Raw genomic sequence first — 21501 nt, 5'->3', positions numbered from 1 at the left:
TATTATTATTATTATTTGAAAGCGCCTTTCAAAACACTCAAGGTCGCTGTACACTTAAAAGCAACATAAAAGCAAGAAGTTTACAGAATCATAAAAGCATAAGACATAAACAAATAAAATAGAGTGGAAAGGTTATGTGGGATAAGCTATTTTGTACAAGTGTGTTTTGAGTTTGGACTTAAAGAGAGAGAAGGAAGAGTTGTTTCTTAAATCAGGAGGTCGTGGAGTCGTGGAGCAGAGCAGCTGAAAGCCCGGCTCCCCATGGTGGCAAGACGGGGGGAAGGGACGGAGAGTGAAAGGGAAGAAGAAGATCTGAGACAACGAGATGAGGCGGTCATCTTAACCAGGTCACAGAGATATGGAGGAGAGAGATGATGAATAGCTTTAAATGTGTACAAGAGTATTTTGAAATTGATGCGATGTTTGACCGGGAGCCAATGAAGCGATAAAATACATATTTGCAGACTAATTCAAAAAACTATTTTGGTTTCCCACTTCATAACAACTAGAAAAAGGTCGCTTAAAAAAGACAAAATGAATCCGTTTCAATACTGAGCAGATGAGATGTGTGGCTGCTTTTATTGCCTTACGCGTTTCATGGACTGGAATCTGAGAGATAAAACAGCCTGCTGTGCTACAGCCAGTCCAAACGGTTTTAGTGTTGGTGAAGGAAAATAGCAGCACTTCTTGGGTTTGTATCTATATAGTTTATGAATACAGCTAACCAAGCTTCACAGGCCAGTTAAGGCTTTTCAGTGGTGACAGCAAAGACGCAGATACTCAGACTCCTAAACCAATGGGTGATGTCATAGTCGCTATAGCCATCTTGTCTATTTTGCAAATTAATTTGACCTCTGCACCAGTTTTGATGAACTTCAGCAGGTTATCATGATGGTATAGTGCAGCTAATTAAAATGTACTTGCTTGACAGGCCGAGCGGTTTCAAGTGATTAGTGTTGTCCATGTGTGAAGCTACTTCTCTGTCCATTAAACAGCCAGTTTCTTTAAAATAAGGTGCTATATCAACAGTTAATATAATGACTTAATTTCCTATATTGTAAGGTATGGAATTGATTCTAATTAGTATTTTCATGATCAGGGCACTCTAAAGACCAGATTTACTCAGGTCTCTACACCAGGACAAAATGCTGTTTATATGCTGTCAGCATAAAAACAGAATCTACAAACAAACAGAATTATGATGGATTAAAACTAGGGATGCACCGATACCGATACTGGTATCGGGTATCGGGGGCCGATACTGTAAAATGTGTGTGTACTCATACTCGTAAAAGTTAACCGATACCATGAACCGATACTAACTTATTTCATAAATCAGAGGGTGGCTTGTCATTTCTGTTGTAGTTTTTTAGATTGGCCACTAGGGGGACATCCCGCGCTAAACAGGCACAGGGTTAGACGAGTGAGACTGGCGGCTCCAGATAAAAAAGAGAAACTGGAGGCTGCTGTAGCTAGGCTAAACAAAATGTCAGCAGTGTGGAACAGCCAACTTTAACTCAGGTTTTGGAAAAGCGATGAAAAATGTCAAGAGAAAATCCACGGGCAGTTAAAATAACAGAGGCTCGACTCATTTTATCGCTCTGGATGACCAGCAAATGCTGGCCATGGAAAACATAGGATTGCACCGTCTTCTCAGCATACTCGAGCTGCGATATGAAATTCCCAACCGCCCACACATCAGGGAGATAATGGTGCCAAAACTTTCTGAAGAGGTAAAGACAAGCAGTGTGTGCGTGATGTCAGTCCTTGGTTTAACGGCACAGTGGACTGATGATCCACGGGCAGATGGGGAGTTCATCAATGCCAAATACTTTTGTTATTTTGTTTGTTTGTTTACAATATGGACACTCTGCAATAATTTAAAAGTTTATTTTATTCTCAAACCTAATTTGTATTTATTTTATTCCAAACAGAAGTGTTTATTTATTATTCTGAAAGCTCGAGACAGTGCCAATAGTTCAGTGATATTTTGTTAAATTACAATGTGGAGACTCTGCAATAATTTAACAGAAGTGCTTATTTTTTACTTGAAATTTTTTTTGTGGTTATTTTTATTAAGATTTTATTTTTTATCGGCAGAGAATAAAATAAAACCTGTCTTCCAATTCATTGCATTTGTGTGTGTGTGTGTGTGTGGTAGAAGTATCAGTTTTTGTACTCTGTATTGGTAAGTACTCAGATCCAAGTATCGGTATTGTATCGGTTTGAAAAAATTGGTATCGTTGCATCCCTAATTAAAACTGATAACTGAAATAAAACTCACAGGCAGGTGATGGAGAGTCATTCAGTTTCAGTTTAGCAATGACTGTAATTGAGCAGTGGTCACTGGACATCTGAGTTTTGCATAAGAGCCCTTTGATCAAGTGATCATCTCTTTACCGTACATAAGTCTAGGATGGTTCATAGAGGAGATCATTTGCGGTTGTGGCACCGAAAACGTGGAACGATCTACCTCTCCACATTAGAAAGGCCCCGACTGTTACTCTTTTTAAATCGCATCTTAAAACATATTTTTTTACTTTGGCTTTTGAAACTGTGTGAGAGTTACCGATTCTTTTATCCTAATTTTCTTTTAATTTGTTTACCTGTTGTTGTTGTTAATGTCATTGTTTAATTGTTATTTTGTACAGCACTTTGGTCAGCTCCCTGTTGTTATTAAATGTACTTTATAAATGAATGAATGAATGAATAAGACACAAATAAATACAGTTTTGTTATTTTAACCTCAGCATAAAACTTTAGCAGCAGGAAAATCTCATGTGAATCAGAGCTTTAACCAGCGAGTGAAAAAAACACAAAAAACATCTAAATTTAAAAAAATGTTGGACCGACAAAAACTGGCCATTACATTTGTTCCTGTATGTCTGCTGCATGTATAAATAGTAACACATTTGCTCAAAGTTATGTAAAGTATTTCAGTTAATGCCGTTTTTCAGCCTGTAATGCGCAGAAGACATCCGAGTATATACCTGTGCAACAATAACTCCCAGAGTGCCTGTGAACAAATCCTGTGTTAATCACATGAGAGTGATTAACACTAGAACCAGCAAGAGGCTCGTTTTGACTGCAGACTGAGGTGGAGCAGTGTGGATGGTGAAGCTGCAGGTCCTGTGAAGCAGAGGTGGACGTGTGATAAACTTTTACAATAGTTCATTTATTATGTTTCTTGTTTTATTGGAGCCAGCTGTGAGCTTCATTTGAAAACAAGCTCTTCCATCTGTTTCAGTGTGTTTTTATACTTTCTTTTTTATATACCTTGTCAAATCTGAGTTATTATCAAACAAATTTGTAAATGTAAATTAAGTATTTAAGTATTTAACAGGACAGGGTCAGAATGATCCTCGTCCATGGTGGTTCAATACATTCAGACTTATGATTCTTGAAATTACATTTTATTAGTTTTATTGTTTTTTTGTTACTACTCCTCATTTCACTTATTATTATTATTATTATTATTACTATTATTATTATTATTATTATTACTACTACTACTATTATTATTATTAATACTATTATTATTATTATTATTATTATTATTATTACTATTATTATTAATACTATTATTATTATTATTATTATTATTATTACTATTATTATTATTATTATTACTATTATTATTATTATTATTATAATTATTATTATTACTATTATTATTGTTGTTGTTGTTGTTATTGTTGTGAACTTCAAAACTTGGTCATCTGGTTTTTTATTCCTGCTTCTCAAACCTAATCCTCATCTTGGCCACATGAACGCCTAATCAGCTTGCAGACTCATAAAAACCAATATTAACCATGCATAACCTTTTAAACCCACCTCAGCCTTCGCATGCCACACAAAAGCTTCCTGTAGCTTGGCCCACTCTTTCCAGACGTCTCAGACTATAGACTAGGACTAGATCACATACTGGGCAGCAGGGATTCTGTTCTCCTTTATGAGATACACTAAGACAGGGTGGAAAGACTGTGTAGGCCCACTCAACCACTGAACCATCAACATGACCCAGTAAACAAATAAAGAGAATCTGAGGTGTGAACAGGTGTAATCCTGTCACATTTACGCAGAATTACCCGCTCGATGCTTTGAAACATAACTTCCTCTGCAGTCACTCAGAAGCAGAAAATGGTTACCTGCTGTTGTTATTAGATACTAGTCACGTATGTAGTAATATATAACAGCTTTGCTCAGGAGTACTGAGTTCCTCATTGGTTAAATCCCGTCTTTCACTTCATTGTTAGCAAAAACCAAACCAAAGCTAACGACTGTCACAGCATAACTTTAAAGACATTTTAATTTCAAATAAACCAGCCTTTACAAGGATATATCACGTAACATTTTTGGTTTCAATTTGTTTCCAGTCTAAGAGATAATAAATGAGATCTTTGCTTTTTTTATGAAATATTGCCACATGTAGCATTTACTGCCCACTATTAATGCTACAGCACAAGTAACACGGAAACATTTTTCACAGTCTTTCTGTGTTTAATTTTGTGTAGTTTATCAACACAAACACACACACCAATAGATACATCTGGGGCAATTACAAGTTCAATATCTTGCCCCAAATATACTGAAGATCAGAGGAGCTGGAGATCAAAGCACCAACCTGCCAGTTCGTGAATGAGCCACTGCCTGAAATAAGCCAAGCAGCTCTGGATCTTTAGTCTGACCTCTAACCAAATCGGATTTCTCTAATGGCTAGTCCTAAATGTATGGAGCACAATGGAGCTTCCCAGAAGTTAGAACGCCCGTTAAACTCACCATTTCTCCAGTGTTTCAGGGGTTTGTCCGAAGACTCACTTTTACTATCTCCACCTGCAGTCTTCCCTGTAGGAAACGTCCAGTGATCTGCAGTAGTGAAACCAGACGGTGACACTCCTGAGCTGGGCTGAGTGGGGGTCAAAACAGACCCTTCTGTGTGAACGCCCTCCACAGCATTCACCAGCACCTCGTCCACTTTTACTGACCACACTGGTGTTGTGCCCGGGGTGTCAGAAAATCTTGGATGAGTCACGGTCGGAGAGGTAACTGAAGGAGGAACGGTGGTGGTTTCAGGATTTCCCCAGAACAAACTCCACCACTGGCCACTCGCAGGAGAGAAGACGAGGAAGAAGAGTGCAAGGGAGAGGTGTGCAGGTTCCATCATCTGCCTGCGTCTCTCTCAGCTGGATGCTCTCTGATCTGTATAAGCGCAGATATTGCACACATGCAAACATATAGGCAAGGAAGATGCTGAGGGTCCAATTATGAGAAGTTCTGCAGAGAGTAGAAGTAATCCAGGAGATCCAGGTGATCCAGAGACGAAACAAACAAAATAAAAAGAGTGAAAAAACAAGCCGTTTGTCTCCCGCTGCCTCTCTTGTCTCCTTTCCTCGTCGTTATGACCTCTCTCTCCTGCCCTGTTTCCAACCCCCCTGACATCTCCTCTCTGCACACCCCCACCCTCCTTTTTCTCTGTGTAATTATTGACTCCCCCTACTTTGGAGGGGGGGACTCTACACCACAGCTGACTTGATTTTTCTCTCCCGTTGCCTCGCGGACAAGAAGATTAGAGCGTTCGTTAACTAGGCCTCAATCCTCCACCTCCTTTCGTGCATCTACTGCCGTTTCTGTGATCACACATGTGGTGTTATAAAGCAGAAACACAGTGGGAGTGGGGCACAACCATGTGGTCTACACGCAAATATCATCCCCGTGGCCCCATGTGTGTGACAAATTAAAAAGTACATGTATCAGTACATGCCTTTAATGAAATATAGTTACATACTGCGCTGCATGTCTGTGTAAGCGCTCAGGTGTTCAGGTCTCCATCATCACACTGAGGTTAGGAAACATCATACTAAGTGGAGCAACCAGACTGTTTTCAGAGACTCAGAAACTTCCTTCTTATCATTTGCTTATGAACACATGCCTTCCTAAAGTAGCATGAAAGTGCACCATGAAGACCGACTGACATGCAGGCTTTTCTAATGTGAACCTCAATTATCTGTCAAGTTCATAATGTTTTTAATAATGTTTTTCTCTTTTATTGAGACATTTTACAAAACAAAACTATTTAGATAGATGAAATTGGTTAGTGGATGTAACCGTAACATGTTTGGTCATTAGTTGGGTGGTGTAGAGTCCAGAGCAGTGGCCTTTGGGCCCCACAGACTCCATAAATATCACCCACAGAAACATTGCATTGTTGTTGCCAGATTTATGTTTGTGCAAACCTACAAAAACACCTCTAATAAAGCTTTGAGCCTTTTAAGGCTCAGCTTGTTCTATATTCTCACTGACATAAATATTTCTATTTATTTAGAGTTGGAGCTGCAGCTGAATCTCTGTTTTTCACTATGTTGGGATAGCCTACTATTATTATATATTATATAAAAACATTTGATGATATATCAGCAGCTATACAGGCATAAGAAGAACTTTTTACTTAGTTACTTTACACATCATAGTAGTTCCCTGTTCTGTCTTGGAGCATGATCAGTGGTTATCTAAGTCCTCACCATCGCTATCAAGTTTGAAACTATTTTTGTCTGTGCTGCTTTGGGGTGGACCAAACCACTAGCAGCTCAGAGGGGGGAGAACATCCAAGAAAGCTTTAATACTGTTTAGGATGCAAGTTGTATTGTAGTCCAACAGGCCAACATTAATAACTATTTTATTTGGTTAAGAATTCATTTTTTCAAAATTTCACATTTCACCGCTATTTTAAAGAGAGTGTCTTGCAACTTAGCCCGACCGTGTCTGGTGCTACGCTGGCCCTAATTTTGTTGATCATCAGACTAAATGAAACTACAGTGAATCAGGAGGGAAAACATTGCAGAGGCATTAGAAGGGAGGTTTCTTTTAAGAGCACAGAGGGGAAGCTTTGCTTCAGTGTGTCCTTTGGGACATTGTTTTACGGTCACTTTACATAGAAGACACTGTAACATAGAAATTGAATAAAAAAGTAACAAAATAATCAAATTTGCTCTATTCATATTATGTGACATTAGATAACACGTGATAAGACTGCGGTTTAGAGATTGAATGTGTAATTCTTATTCAAAATCAATGAGTTATTTGTGTAATACTGTTTTTGATTGTAGTTACATCTCATTCTTAGTTTTTGACTTGTGCTCTCATGTGTGTGTCTAGAACTAGAAAAGCTCAAATTTCCATCACCATTGCCAGAGAATGGTGCTGTTGACCATAACATTCCTTAAAAGCTTGTTAGGTAAAAGCAGGAAAATGGTTTTACTTTTAATAGCAAGCGCTCATTAGCTCCCTGACGCAAAATTATGATGATTGTTTCTTAATTGCGCGATAAAAGGTTTGGACTTCACTCTGCTGCCGCTCACTGATCACAGAGCGAGGACAGGGGCCCCACGTTGCTGATGACAAAGGCATGACTGTTCTCTTGTGTTGTGTCTCTGTAAACGTTTGGTGAGGTCCAGGACAAAGGCTGGATTGGTGGTAATGACTGGATTGTGATGTTTGTTTAGGTTTGAATTTACTTGTACTGTTTGCTGTTTTTTTTTTTTTTAGAATGGAAGTGATTATTTATTTGAACTAAAAGAACATTTGATTCTGTATATTTCAGTCACATTTTTATTGAGGATAAAGAAACCATTTGCCAACCAGTTACTACAAAAAACAGACGTTTTGCTGTAGTAACAAATGTAACAAAAAAACCCTCAAGTCTCAGCCATGTGTTGTGTGATTTACTTACAGAGTTGAACAAGAACCTAATTCTGTTATTCGGTGTTTTATCCAAGTATCAGCGGCTATCAACAAGTAGCTTTTACTGTAGCTACATCAATCCCAGACTTTGTTATGTAGTTGAACTAATTAAAATGAAAAATGGCAACCAGAACCTGTCAATCAAATCAATTTTTTCTGAGCTATTCTCCTACTGGTTGGATGTCTTGCTTGTCACAGACCACCCAAGGGGAAAAATAATTACAGTATTGTTCAATGCATTGTGTAGTAAAGAGCAGAATACTTCATTTGAACTCATAGTTGAAAGTACTGTTTTTATTAATATTATCCACTTCTTTCTTCTGTTTCCTTGTTTTCCACTTATATGTTAACTTAAACTCATGTCTATGCTAAGTCTGCTAAGCCTGTTAGCAGAATCCAACCAACTACCAAACCCAGTGATTTCATGTTCTGCAATTCAACTTTAACTATAACTTATCTGTTATTAACCTCTGTCTCTCTTCCACAGCATGTCTTTATCCTGTCTTCCTTCTCTCACCCCAACCAATCACAGCAGATGGCCCCGCCCCTCCCTGAGCCTGGTTCTGCCGGAGGTTTCTTCCTGTTAAAAGGGAGTTTTTCCTTCCCACTGTCGCCAAAGTGCTGCTCATAGGGGGTCATATGATTGTTGGGTTTTTCTTTGTATCTATGAAGCGCCTTGAGGCGACTTTTGTTGTGATTTGGCGCTATATAAATAAAATTGAATTGAATTGAACTTTATTTACACAGCGCCAAATCACAACAACAGTCGCCTCAAGGCGCTTTGTATTGTAAGGTAGACCCTACAATAATACATACAGAGAAAAACCTAATAATCACCCATGACCCCCTATGAGCAAGCACTTTGGCGACAGTGGGAAGGAAAAACTCCCTTTTAACAGGAAGAAACCTCCAGCAGAACCAGGCTCAGGGAGGGGCGGGGCCATCTGCTGCGACCGGTTGGGGTGAGAGAAGGAAGACAGGATAAAGACATGCTGTGGAAGAGCCAGAGATAAATAACAAGTGTCCTCCTAGGGGAGGATTTGGGGTCACCTGATCCAGCTCTATGTTATTTATGTTACTCATTAAGATAAGATGGGGCCTGAATATTCCAGACCTTGTGTGTAACGGCACAAGGTGTTGCTGAACGTGCTCTAAAAACCTGGACTTTAAACACTTATTTCCTTAATCCAGTTTCACAGAGAGTGTTAAATCTGTAGTAGTAGGGCTCCATCATGTGAATGAGACTTTTATTGACATGTATGTAATAAACAATGTAATAACAACGCCTAAACTAGCCTGAAATTAACTAGCACCTGAACTCTTGGTTTGTAGATTTGAATAAGGGTTTCTAGCTTGTAAAATAGGACTTAAATAGGACATAAATTAGACTATTATCTCTTAGTGGTTGTAATAAGAACGTAAGTGTTGCAACTGCATCAGAAATAAGTCAATGAGCTGATGCCAAATGGAGCCTTTTGGCCACATTCAAACAGTAAATGAAAAAAAAGTGCTTATTTGCAAACATGACCCAGTCAGCCTTTATGGTGTCAAAAAGTAACAGAGAGAAAGTCGAGCTCTTATGTGCGAAGGCGAACGTGGTGAACCGCTCCACATTCTTATGAGTATTTACAGACCCTCTTTTTTTCTATACATGCTGACCCCATTTAGGGCCCCTGGATTCCAGGAGGAGCAACCCCTTCACCCTTCACCTCTCTCTCACTCCCTGCTCTACCTAGCAACTGCTACAACAATAAATGCTAATTGGTTTACTGTCACAGCCAATCCCATGGATGAAACTAGGAATTTATTTACAAAAAAATAACCTTTAAGTGTCTCCTGGAAAGACAAAGGAAAATCACAGAGGCGTGTGTCTGTGTGGATATTTTGATTTAACAGTTTTAGTTATAGAATTTCTTTAGATGACAAAAGATGCCAATTTTAAACTAAAATGTGTCCTGCTTTTGATTAATAATCAGAAAACAGTGATATAGATTTATGTACATAAATGTGTTAAGATAAACAAGCTGCACAAGTATAACTATGACACATGGTGTGATTTCTAATATCAGTATATTCAGAATCAGTAAAATCAATGAGACACTATATCGACCACACATTAAGACACTGCATTTAAAATCATACTGTGCTTCGTTCACACATGCTAGCACTCTGCCGCCACCTTGTGGTCAAAAACAGTAAATTGGCTCGGAGTTTAGAGAAGACCAGGATATTTAACTGGCTTAGATGTCACAACACAATCCATCAAAATTACTGCAAGATAAAAATAAAATCCAAAAGAAAAATAATACTTGATATAGTGCCATTTTGTGCCATTTTGTTACATTTTATTCATACAGCACCAAATTGACACAATTGTTCTATCAGAGACAACAGCAACAAGCAGGAGATCTATGAGCAGCAGTTGGCGACACATTACGTATTGGTATGAGGTTAATGTGTTGTGATCTGTTACAGCAACATTAACCATTGACTGAACTTTTGCCACATTGAGTACTAATGCAACGCCGTCCAAATGACACAATCACAGCATGAATAGTGATCAAGAAGCACTTGAGCTGAGCTAATGGGAGCTGTGATAGAGCGCACAAAAACACTTAGGAAGTCTTTCTTTTATCTACTACTAAAATGTAGTAGATAAAAAATAGGAAATTTGGTGTCACTTTTGCTCTTTGTGTGTGTGTTCATAAGCCCGAAGTGTGTGTCTGCATGCGCTCTTGGTTTTGTGTGCTTGAATGTACAAGTACTTTGCCAATTAGAGCGAAAGAGGCTTTGGTTCTCAGGGTTAGAACAACAAAAGAACTCATTTACAAGGCACTGCAGACTGTAACCTTTTTTTAAAGGAAGATTACACGTCATTTTTGAAACTGTTCATGTTGGACATTGATCTCGAGGCATTTTACAAGCACAAAATTGTGCAACTCACAAGGAATTTATTTGTTTTTTTGTTCTTTTAAATTTGCGTGTTTGCGTTGCTGTTTATTTTACCCCAGTAAGTTTGACTGACGCCTCGTCTTAACCAACCCTAAAGACTGTCGCTGGGTGGGTGGGCTGCACAGCTGTCAACAGAGAGGACCTGTTTTCAGGTATAGGTATACCTCACACACACACTTTCAGACATGTGCAGACGCTGCACCAACCAGCCGAGCAGTAAATGAAGCCTGTGTTGAGAAGCTGTTTTCCCATCCCTCCCTCACTCCTCTTCCACTTTTCCTGTGTATGTATTTTCATTTGATATTTCTAGGCCTTTCTATTTGAAAGAGTGTCCAAGAAAGGCTGCTCACACACTAAAAACTAACGCTGTCATCAGCTTATGAGTGGCCAAGAAAACCACAGACAAGAATCAGTGACAACACTAAAAGTCAGCTCATTGGCTAAAAGTAAGAATAGCAAGAATAATTTGGTTGCTTTGCTCCTTTAGGACATTTGAGCGTCATGTATGATGGCAACTAAAAAAAATAAAGGGAAGTGGAGCGAAAAATTCAGAAGGGAATAAAATAACTTAATGTTGAAATATGTATATGTATGTTAACAAACTGGTTTACAGTGTAATGGAGACAACATGGGTGTTACATAACAGAGGGACAGCAACGTTTCTGGATGTGCGCCTGCACAAAGTAAAGGTGACTGTATGATCAGACAGACAGCAGCGTCTGTCCCTCTGATTGGATCTCCTTTGTGCCCAGGATGACAGTTGGGACACAAAGAATTCCTGGAATGTGAGAGATGATGGGAGATGTGCACAAACACACTCATACACAGGGACACACACACATACACACACAGAGAAACCGTCACACTTTTTGTGGGCTCTTTGATCTGCTGGCTCAACCTACTGCCACAGTGAAGACAAAAGGGGGACCACCTGCAGAGGGAAGGGGCATTGTGGCCTGGGAATGAGTTAAAATCTATCAGTCTCTATTAGACGTCTTCTGTGGAAGTTCAAACAACAAGTTACCAGAACGCCTCAGGCTGGGGTGAGGGCGCCCGAGAAATCAGTCGTTTCAGACAAACGAAGAAGTGCTTTACAAAATCCTACAATCCGAGGTAAAAAAACAAACAAACACCCAAAACACGTAAGGTAATAATACAATGCTTACCCACAAAATGATGACACGTACAGAAAGTGATAAAATCAAGTAACCCTGCCTGATCTACTTCAGCAAGTTGTTCCACAGTCTAAACAACTCTGCTAGAGATTTTAGGAGTGTTCAGGTGTGTCAGGGATACATTTGAAAATTTAAAAAATGAACACCTACAGTCTAGGGACATTAATTGCCATTATGTGGATCCTCTTACAAGATTTAATTAATTTAAATGGGACCAAGTCACAGTCGCCTCAAGGAGCTTTATAATGTAAGGACCCTATAATAATAATTAATAGCTATGAAAAGTTGTCAGATATTAACACTTAGATTCAAATTAGCTTAATTAAATGTAAGTAACAGCTCATGAGTTATTTAAGAAATAGAACTGGAAATCATGTGCACAAAAATAGACAGTGTTGGGAAGGTTACTTTTAAAATGTATTCCATTACAGATTACAGATTACATGTCCCAAAATGTATTCTGTAACGTATTCCGTTACGTTACTCAATGAGAGTAACGTATTCTGAATACTTTGGATTACTTAATATATTATCATGCTGTTTACAACTACATGAATGTACTATTGCTGTGATTTATTACTGTTACTGAAGGTCCGCGGCTCCGAACCGTAGTAAAGGGACCTCTGGCTAATACGGTGGGTTCTGTGTCGGCTTGTAGCTGAAAACTAGCTTTACTTTGTTGTCTGGGTCAACTTTGCTAGCAGAGACAGAGAGAGACGTTGAAAGGCTGCTCCAACAGAACTTATTGTTTTTGGAGGAAAACACGAACACGGTGTACAGTCGAGTCTTAATAGCTTACTTACAACTGGGCTCGTCAGGCTCTCTTCTTGGCTGCAGTGGTTATTATTATATTTACATGCTTCCAGCTCCCGTTTCTGCTCGATGACAGCTCGTACTTTTCCTTTTTCTCCCTCCCTCGCTCACAGACACATAACGTGTATGGCAGTCCATTCTCCCTGCAGCACGGACTACACTGCCCATGATGCTACATTCTTTAGAGCTATACCTGTAGCATTCTGCCTATTAGCTTAGCACAACAACAACAAAAAGGCCTCTCTCACCCACGCAAAGAGAGAGCGTCACCCTGTAACCATGGCAACCGTAACGCTGCTGCCTGGAACAACAGAACGTAGCTGTCAAACAAAACCCAAACAGTCCTGACCCGCCACAATATGAAACAGGGAAGTACCGCCGTGTAATCCATTTATTTCAACAAAGTAACTGTATTCTAAATACCACCTTTTTAAACGGTAACTGTAACGGAATACAGTTACTCATATTTTGTATTTTAAATACGTAACGGCGGTACATGTATTCCGTTACTGGCTACATAACATGCTCACGTTGTAAGAATGTATCTGACATGAAGAATTTCCTGTTGTGCTACATGTAAGAACATCTTTGTGAAATGCCCAGATGTGATTCTTTTGACACTATCAGGAGTTCACAGGTGAAAACTATCCTTGTTCAGGGTGAGCTGATTGAATTCCAAACAAAAGAATCACACAGCTCTCGGAGACTAAAGGGCCCTTCTGCTGTCACATCCACTGGGGTGAGTTATGCTTTGTTATTGCTGATGTACTTTTTGTAACCTTGTCTAGGTGGCTGCCACTGATTAATGCAAGTGAGTTTTAAGTGCCTTTAATGATGTAATGATATTCTTTTAATGATATATCAGTGCATTCGCAAAATATACAGAGGAAATGCTGCAATGTCATAAAAATGAGACGGGAAAACGTAATAAAAAAACTAATCCATTTATTTCAACAAAGTAACTGTATTCTAAATACCACCTTTTTAAATGGTAACTGTAACGGAATACAGTTACTCATATTTTGTATTTTAAATACGTAACGGCGGTACATGTATTCCGTTACTCCCCAACACTGTAAATAGAGAATAGCAAAGGGCCAGGGACTGAGCCTTGGGGCATCTCATTAGAAAAGTTACTATTTTCACGTATAGTATGAATATTAAAATCTTCTTTTTCTTGGAAAAAGAGGGGGAGAGGGAGCAGAGGAGGGACAAAAGAATAGAAGCAGACACAGAAAGAGGTTAAAAAACAAGATAAAAATAAAAGACAAGAAAACTCTGAGTCAGAGAGGTTAGCAGAAGGAGAGTCGAGCCTCAGGGCAGCATTAACCCAAACAAATGACCTGCTCACACAGACACAAAGACTGAGTGAAGACAACTTACGGTCCAAACGTTGGCTTTCAGCAATACTGATTCTTATGTTTGAGGGCACACATGCACCACACACATCTGAATGTCTCAAATCACTTAAATCGCTTTCAAATTTGTGTCCCCTTTATGAAGGCCTGCATCGCACAATGGAGAAGTCATAGGGCTACACAACACAGTCTCAGGAACAGTTAACTAGACAAATCAAGAACGTGCTCCACGGTAAATTTGTTTATTTGTATTATTATATTAGGTTTCCCCATGTCTCAGTGATCTAAATCTTACACAGTAAACAAACTGGATCACTCAAAGGTTAAAAGCGTTATAGTAAAACATTTTTGTGGATTTTGTTATGAGGGTTAATAAACATCTCAGTTCCAAAAAATCTGAATTTTCTGGCTATTTTCTGATGTGTCGGGTCTTACAGTGCTAGAGATGAACTTCTCACCTTGAACACACTCGTATCCACACACACAGAAACACAAACACACAAGTTCAGTCAATGGCACACTGTAAAGCCTACAGAATATTTCAGACAGAGGACTGCATTGTTGTTAGGAGGTCAGAGGTGAACATCTGCAGAAGGACAGTTTCCATTACATCAAGTGTTCATAACTATCACCCAATCAGCCTAAAGTCCCTTTTCCCTCCTCTCACCCTTACTTCACCTCTAGAAACACGCAATCACGCAGACACACACAGAAACAGAGTGAGACACACACACAGGTCGTTGCTGTGAAGCTCAGTGATGTTTTTGCCTCAGTGCATGAATGTATATAGACTGTAGTCTACCTGTCTGCATATAACACACATGCAGCTGGGCAGACATAAGCTGACGACGACAGCGAAATGTCCTGCTTATGCATTAGTAGGGCACAGGGAACTGAATGTGAGATATTCGGCGTGTGTGTGTCTGTGATCGGATGTTTGCTCAGCTGCAAGTGTTGTTCTCAGAGCCTCTTGTCTTGCTCCAACGCGAATGCTAATGAAACACAAGGAAGGCAGCGTAAGGAGGTGATTCGCCAGCACATATGATCCTGTAAATACTGCCACATTATCACAGTTACAGTATAGAAGGTGTGTATCCCACTGGGCAGCAGTCCAGGACTATAAGACAGTTTGGATCCTTCACGCCAATGATGTCATTCCTGTTTGTGTTTTGAAGGCCTCGCCATTGTGCATTGTGACCGATTTTTGCTGTGACTGTCTGGAATGAAAGGCAACCTTTAGAGAAATGCGACAGGAAAATATTATCTCATGTTTGCTCCACATGTCCCTCTGGCAAAGGACCATCTATTGGCATCCGCCCACTGTGCACCACAGAAATCACTATTGTTCAGAATTCCAGTAAATGCTAGAAAGTGTCAATTTAATTATGCTTTTCCTGTGCTGACAGATAGGTGTGACTTCAGGTAGGTTTAACAAGTAGTTAAAGTTTGATAGTATTCATTTACACCTGGCGCAGGCTTTGTCTTTAAAGCTGGAATAAAATGTGGATTTTTCCTAATGAATGATCTGAAGAATCAAAAAGGTTTGGCCATCTCTGCAGTTCTTTTACAACTGTAAGAGACAGACCTAACATCGAAGAATCTCTGCCATCACCCCACCACTTTCCCCACTTGAGTAGCCTCATGGTTACTTGAAGGCTGACCAAAAGTCTAGTTACATGGCCTCACCAAACTCCTCCCACACCAAAGTTATTGCCAGAGCCGCTTGGACTGCTGGTACCTGTCAGCTTCAGAGTCCCATAGACTAACCAAGGCAGGCCTGTCCAGTATCCCTTCCTTTGCCACCTGATCCAACTCACCACCAATTGGTGACCAGTTGACTGCTCAGCAGCTAAGTCATGCAGCGACTGATGGAAAAAAAGTGTCTTTTATACCAGAGTTGGCAAAAGTACAGACATTCTGTACTTAAGTAGAAGTACAAATACAACTGTTAAAAAATACTCCAGTAAAAGTACTGATTCAACGTCTTTACTCAAGTAAAAATGAAAAAGTTCAGCCTCTGAAATAGGAAAGTAAAAAGTAGCTCTTTGGAGGACGTTTCCATTTTTGTGCAGCGCTAACTGAACCTTGTGCTGTATTAGCATAATGATAAAATAATATCAGTAGATGGGAATACAAACTTTAACTTTTTTATTAAAAAAAATCTAATTATACTCAAATCGAATCTGAAGAAAAAGAAGGACGATAAAGGATTTGGTCTATTTTCTGTTGCGTACATTGTAGAGGGCGGCTTTGTTTTTAAATAGTAAAATGTGTACAGTCAGAGGTTAAAGGGGATTTATCAGGTGGGAAACCCTAATAGTGTTTGTAATGTTTCATGCAGATGTGTCACGAGTTGTCCTGGCTGATTTCCATCCTCTACACTGAAAGCACACTATTTATAGTGTCTTTTTTTCTACAAGGTATAAAGTTGGTATGAAGGTGGAATGGATGTCAGCATCATCAGCTAAAGACTCACATGAATCTGTGCTACAGCCAGTGTTGGGAAGGTTACTTTTAAAATGTATTCCATTACAGATTACAGATTACATGCCCCAAAATGTATTCTGTAACGTATTCCGTTACGTTACTCAATGAGAGTAACGTATTCTGAATACTTTGGATTACTTAATATATTATCATGCTGTTTACAACTACATGAATGTACTATTGCTGTGATTTATTACTGTTACTGAAGGTCCGCGGCTCCGAACCGTAGTAAATGGACCTCTGGCTAATACGGTGGGTTCTGTGTCGGGCTCGTAGCCGAAAACTAGCTTTACTTTGTTGTCTGGGTCAACTTTGCTAGCAGAGACAGAGAGAGGCGTTGAAAGGCTGCTCCAACAGAACTTATTGTTTTTGGAGGAAAACACAAACACGGTGTACAGTCGAGTCTTAATAGCTTACTTACAACTGGGCTCTTCTTGGCTGCAGTGGTTATTATTATATTTACATGCTTCTAGCTCCCGTTTTTGCTCGATGACAGCTCGTACTTTTCCTTTTTCTCCCTCCCTCGCTCACAGACACATAACGTGTATGGCAGTCCATTCTCCCTGCAGCACGGACTACACTGCCCATGATGCTACATTCTTTAGAGCTATACCTGTAGCATTCTGCCTATTAGCTTAGCACAACAACAACAGGCGCTCTCTCACCCAGGAAACACGCAGAGAGAGAGCGTCACCCTGTAACCATGGCAACCGTAACGCTGCCTGGAACAACAGAACGTAGCTGTCAAACAAAACCCAAACAGTCCTGACCCGCCACAATATGAAACAGGGAAGTACCGCCGTGTAATCCATTTATTTCAACAAAGTAACTGTATTCTAAATACCACCTTTTTAAACGGTAACTGTAACGGAATACAGTTACTCATATTTTGTATTTTAAATACGTAACGGCGGTACATGTATTCCGTTACTCCCCAACACTGGCTACAGCTGATGTAACCGAAATCTGACCATGAAACCACAGCCACTGTGCAGCAGTCACACACTGTTCTTTACTCCATCACAGGACAAACGTAGCTGTTTATCCTGCAGAGGATTGTCGTGCAACCTTTAACTAACACAGTGAGTTTACCTCAGTTTGTTTTGCATGTTTCACAATATGAAAAATATCCAATCAGACCCAGTATCTGATTTAAAAACATGAGGACTTACACTTTCAATTTCCAGCGAATCAAACACCACTGAGCAGTTCTTACCTTTAAATCTAACCTGTCTTCTTCCTTTCCTGTCTTTCTTATCTTTCTCCATCTCTGAGTGAAGTTAGCTCTCTTTCCTTTCTCTCCCTGTGAAATACAGCAGCTGGCCCTTTAGCGACACACTGTGAGACAAACTGCACACAACCAGTTTGTGTTTGAGCTGATAGAAACGCTCAGTGAGGTTAAACTAGGATGGCGGTCACCCTGTGATTAGGTTGCACAGTGATTTCATGAATTTTTAGACACTCAGAGACCAACTGCAAGTAATTGTGGTGACAAACTGGTTGTGATAAACAGTGGTTAAATTTGCAGATCCCTAAACCTCTGGGTGACCACTTTTGATTTGTTTTCATGTGGATTCCCACAGCAGACAGATCCACATGTTTGGCAGAGATTTTATCCGACACACACCTCCTGACACAGGGCTCGTGACCCCCTGCAGCTGGGTTTGTAGTTATTGGGCTAATAGTTAAAAGGCTAACGAGTGGTTCCAGCCAGATTAACATTTCTAATAACTGTTCAATACGTCAGTGTTGTTGAATCAGGAACTTTAACTTCTAAAGTGGTGTTCAGTGTTTTGAACATCAGCTACTTCATCTGGCTGTAGGGAGAGGCTGTCTGCCTCCAGGTCAGCAGTAGTGCCGTGTGAAAGTTTGTCGGCTAGAGGAAGTAAAGATGGCCTTTTTTTATTGATACTAATTCTATATTTTTCACCAACCTATTTATGTGTCTGTACAGAGCAACAGACTTGCAGTTTCCACCAATTTATCATAATTAAACACCAGATTATGACAAACATTTTGCACGCTCTAATAGCCAACTTGACTTCAATCACTGCAAAAACTGAAAGTTCATTGCACACAATCTTTGCATGAGGCATATCTTATATTTGTTATCAAAGCAGCATATCAATCAAATCATTAGTAATACGAGCGGCATATCAATTGAAGAGAGTGTTGTGTTGCGTGTTGAGATGCTTTGGTGTCTCCTGACTTGTTGAAGGTCTCTGAAACCTGTGCGTCGTGGCCTGTGCACCTATCAGAAAGGAGACATTCGGGTAGCTGCAGCTCGGTCAGGTAAAATAGAGGAGAAGCTGCATGTGTGAAAGCCTGCTCTTCCATCTGCGTGTTGTTGTTTTTGTGCTTTTAGATTTAATGTGAATTATCTCCGTTAAATTCATCATAGTCCTCCAACAGAAGCTCTTGTTTGTCCTGCTTCCCTCTGTTTTTCTGTGCTTCTCTTCATATTCTCTACACCCCCACCCCATAGGATAGTTGTTGGAGCATGTTTGAGCCTGTTAAAATTGAGTTTTTCTAGTTGCCAAGTGCTTGCTCATAGTCTGACTGTTGGATGTTTCCTCTCTGATACAGTTGCTATGTAAATGTTTGACTATCATCATCTCAGAGGGTTGAATTCGGCTTCGCTATTCTAATTCACGCGTGGCTTTAATGAACTGGATCAGTGTAAGTAAGATTAGCCAGTTCTAGATGTTGGCCTTCTAAGTGCCACAAATCGAGGGGCAGCTGGTCATTCTCTGGCAGATGACCAGCCAGGTTTCACAAAATCATTTGAGTCTCTCATTCATCAAAAGCGCGGAAAGCCAAAATAGGTACTGAAGAACCGAGTGCACATTCACTGTTCCTCAGGGAACGATAAGGGCTAAGGGAAAGAGAAATGTCTGAGCTGGTGTAAAACAGTTGACAGTGAACCGTACCTCAGATTGTGACAACACAGATCTTGGTGTGCTCTAGGACAAAAGCTCGTTGTGAGGAAATTAAATTGCTACATGTATGTTGTGTATGAGCTCTCTCCTGGATTGAAAATTTGGGATTTGCTGTGCCATAACTTCCCTTTAAGCTTGGAGTACAGCATCATGAAAATCAAGTTTGCATTGCTTGGGATTTAGAGATTTAACAAACTGAGTGTGTGTTTATGTAACACTCTCTATCTGCAAACAGGAAAACATGGGCATAATTTCTGTGCCCACAGAGTCAGACCCAAAACGCAAAATCATTCCCGAGCATAAACACAGACGCAGAAGAACTGTGTGAGTGAGTGCAACAGTTTGTCATGTAAAGTCAGACAGACAGGAACATGAAAGAAATTTGGGACGATTCAGACACTTATATCTGTAAATCTGTACAAAGAAGTGTTGTGGACAGACTTCAATTCAATTCAATTCAATTCAATTCAATTTTATTTATATAGCGCCAAATCACAACAAAAGTCGCCTCAAGGCGCTTCATAGATACAGAGAAAAACCCAACAATCATATGACCCCCTATGAGCAGCACTTTGGCGACAGTGGGAAGGAAAAACTCCCTTTTAACAGGAAGAAACCTCCAGCAGAACCAGGCTCAGGGAGGGGCGGAGACTTGTCCATAAAACCCTCAAAAATGTATTTTGAGATCAATCTGTAGCACAAATTTTAAGGGTGGGGCTTTAACAAAGGGAACGCCATTGTTCAATTCAATTCAACTTTATTTAGATAGCAGCAAATCACAACAATAATGTTGTAAGGTAAAGACGCTACAATAATTGAGTTCTAATTGTGACAGAAGGATCTGCGTCACCAGTCATCATCAATATAAGGTGAGGCTGCAGGCGAGGACTAGTCAGATCAGACATTTAACAGCGTTTAACTTCTCGACGAGGTCAGTTGAATGTCTGATGGTACTTGTGAAAACAGACCAGGTAATTACCCAGAGAATTCAAACAAATTGGATATAGAACCATCCATCCATCCATCCATTCGCTTCCGCTTATCCTTTTCAGGGTCGCGGGGGGCGCTGGAGCCTATCCCAGCTGTCATAGGGGGAGAGGCGGGGTACACCCTGGACAGGTCGCCAGTCTGTCGCAGGGCCAACACACAGGGACAGACAACCATTCACACTCACATTCATTCGCACATTCACACCTAGTGACAATTTGGATTATCCAATTAAGCTATCCCCACAAGCTGCATGTCTTTGGACGGTGGGAGGAAGCCGGAGTACCCGGAGAGAACCCACGCAAACACGGGGAGAACATGCAAACTCCACACAGAAAGACCCCGGCCTGATGGTGGAATTGAACTCAGGACCTTCTTGCTGTGCGGCAACAGTGCTAACCACCGTGCCACCGTGCTGCCTAGATATAGATGGATATAGAACCAGTAGATATTAAAAACAAACACTTGCAATAAGTTTCTTTTCCAGGGGAAACTTCAGAAAGACGAGCTGGTCTTGGGATGCAGAGTATTTTAGCCTGATTGCTATACTGCATTCAGTTTAAATTAAGATGTATTTAAGGTTAGGAAAATGTGAGTGGAGCTAACGATGAGAAGAAATATCTCCAAACAAACTGGGCTCCTCTCAGTTGCTGTCTGATGTGATCTCAGTAGCTTTAAACTCATTTTCAGCTCTGTGGCTTCCAACGGTGTGCAGATGATTGTGAACTGAGGAGCCACGATTCTTCCATAAGATAAACAGCTGGTCACCTCAGGTACACAGTCCAATTCAGTTTTGTTTGTATAGTGCCAAATCATGACAGCAGTCGCCTCAAGGAGTTTTATATTGTAAGGTAAAGATCCTACAATAACACAGAGTCAAAGGATATATACAGATAGTCCGGCTCACTCACACATGTAGGCAAGCTGACCCACAATACACACTACAGTACAAAGAGATGCTGTTGTGTTTTAACCCATATGACAATAAAACCTTTACTATCATCCAGCATACAGTATTTTTCTTTTCTATCCAGAGAGAGACAATTATCCTCT

At 40.1% G+C, this 21501-nt stretch overlaps 1 protein-coding gene across 4 annotated transcripts in view; it reads right to left on the bottom strand.

Annotated features, from left to right (window-relative positions):
- Nucleotides 1–21501, bottom strand: part of col15a1b (collagen, type XV, alpha 1b) — a 70500-nt gene that overhangs the window by 39826 nt on the left and 9173 nt on the right. For 3 of the 4 annotated variants that reach the window (XM_087850657.1, XM_087850659.1, XM_087850658.1), the window contains exon 1: nt 4780–5389. The exons of the other annotated variant lie outside the window; for it this stretch is intronic. In XM_087850657.1, coding sequence (XP_087706783.1) covers nt 4780–5164 — 385 coding nt within the window. In that variant the 5' untranslated portion in view covers nt 5165–5389. Of the gene's footprint in view, nt 1–4779; nt 5390–21501 lie in introns of those variants that run through there. 4 annotated transcript variants of the gene reach the window in all.

The sequence above is a fragment of the Neolamprologus brichardi genome, chromosome 14, assembly GCF_056152115.1.
Source record: "Neolamprologus brichardi isolate AB-2024 chromosome 14, ASM5615211v1, whole genome shotgun sequence".
NCBI classification, from domain to species: Eukaryota; Metazoa; Chordata; class Actinopteri; order Cichliformes; family Cichlidae; genus Neolamprologus; species Neolamprologus brichardi.
This window is presented reverse-complemented; position numbering and strand designations above follow the sequence as displayed.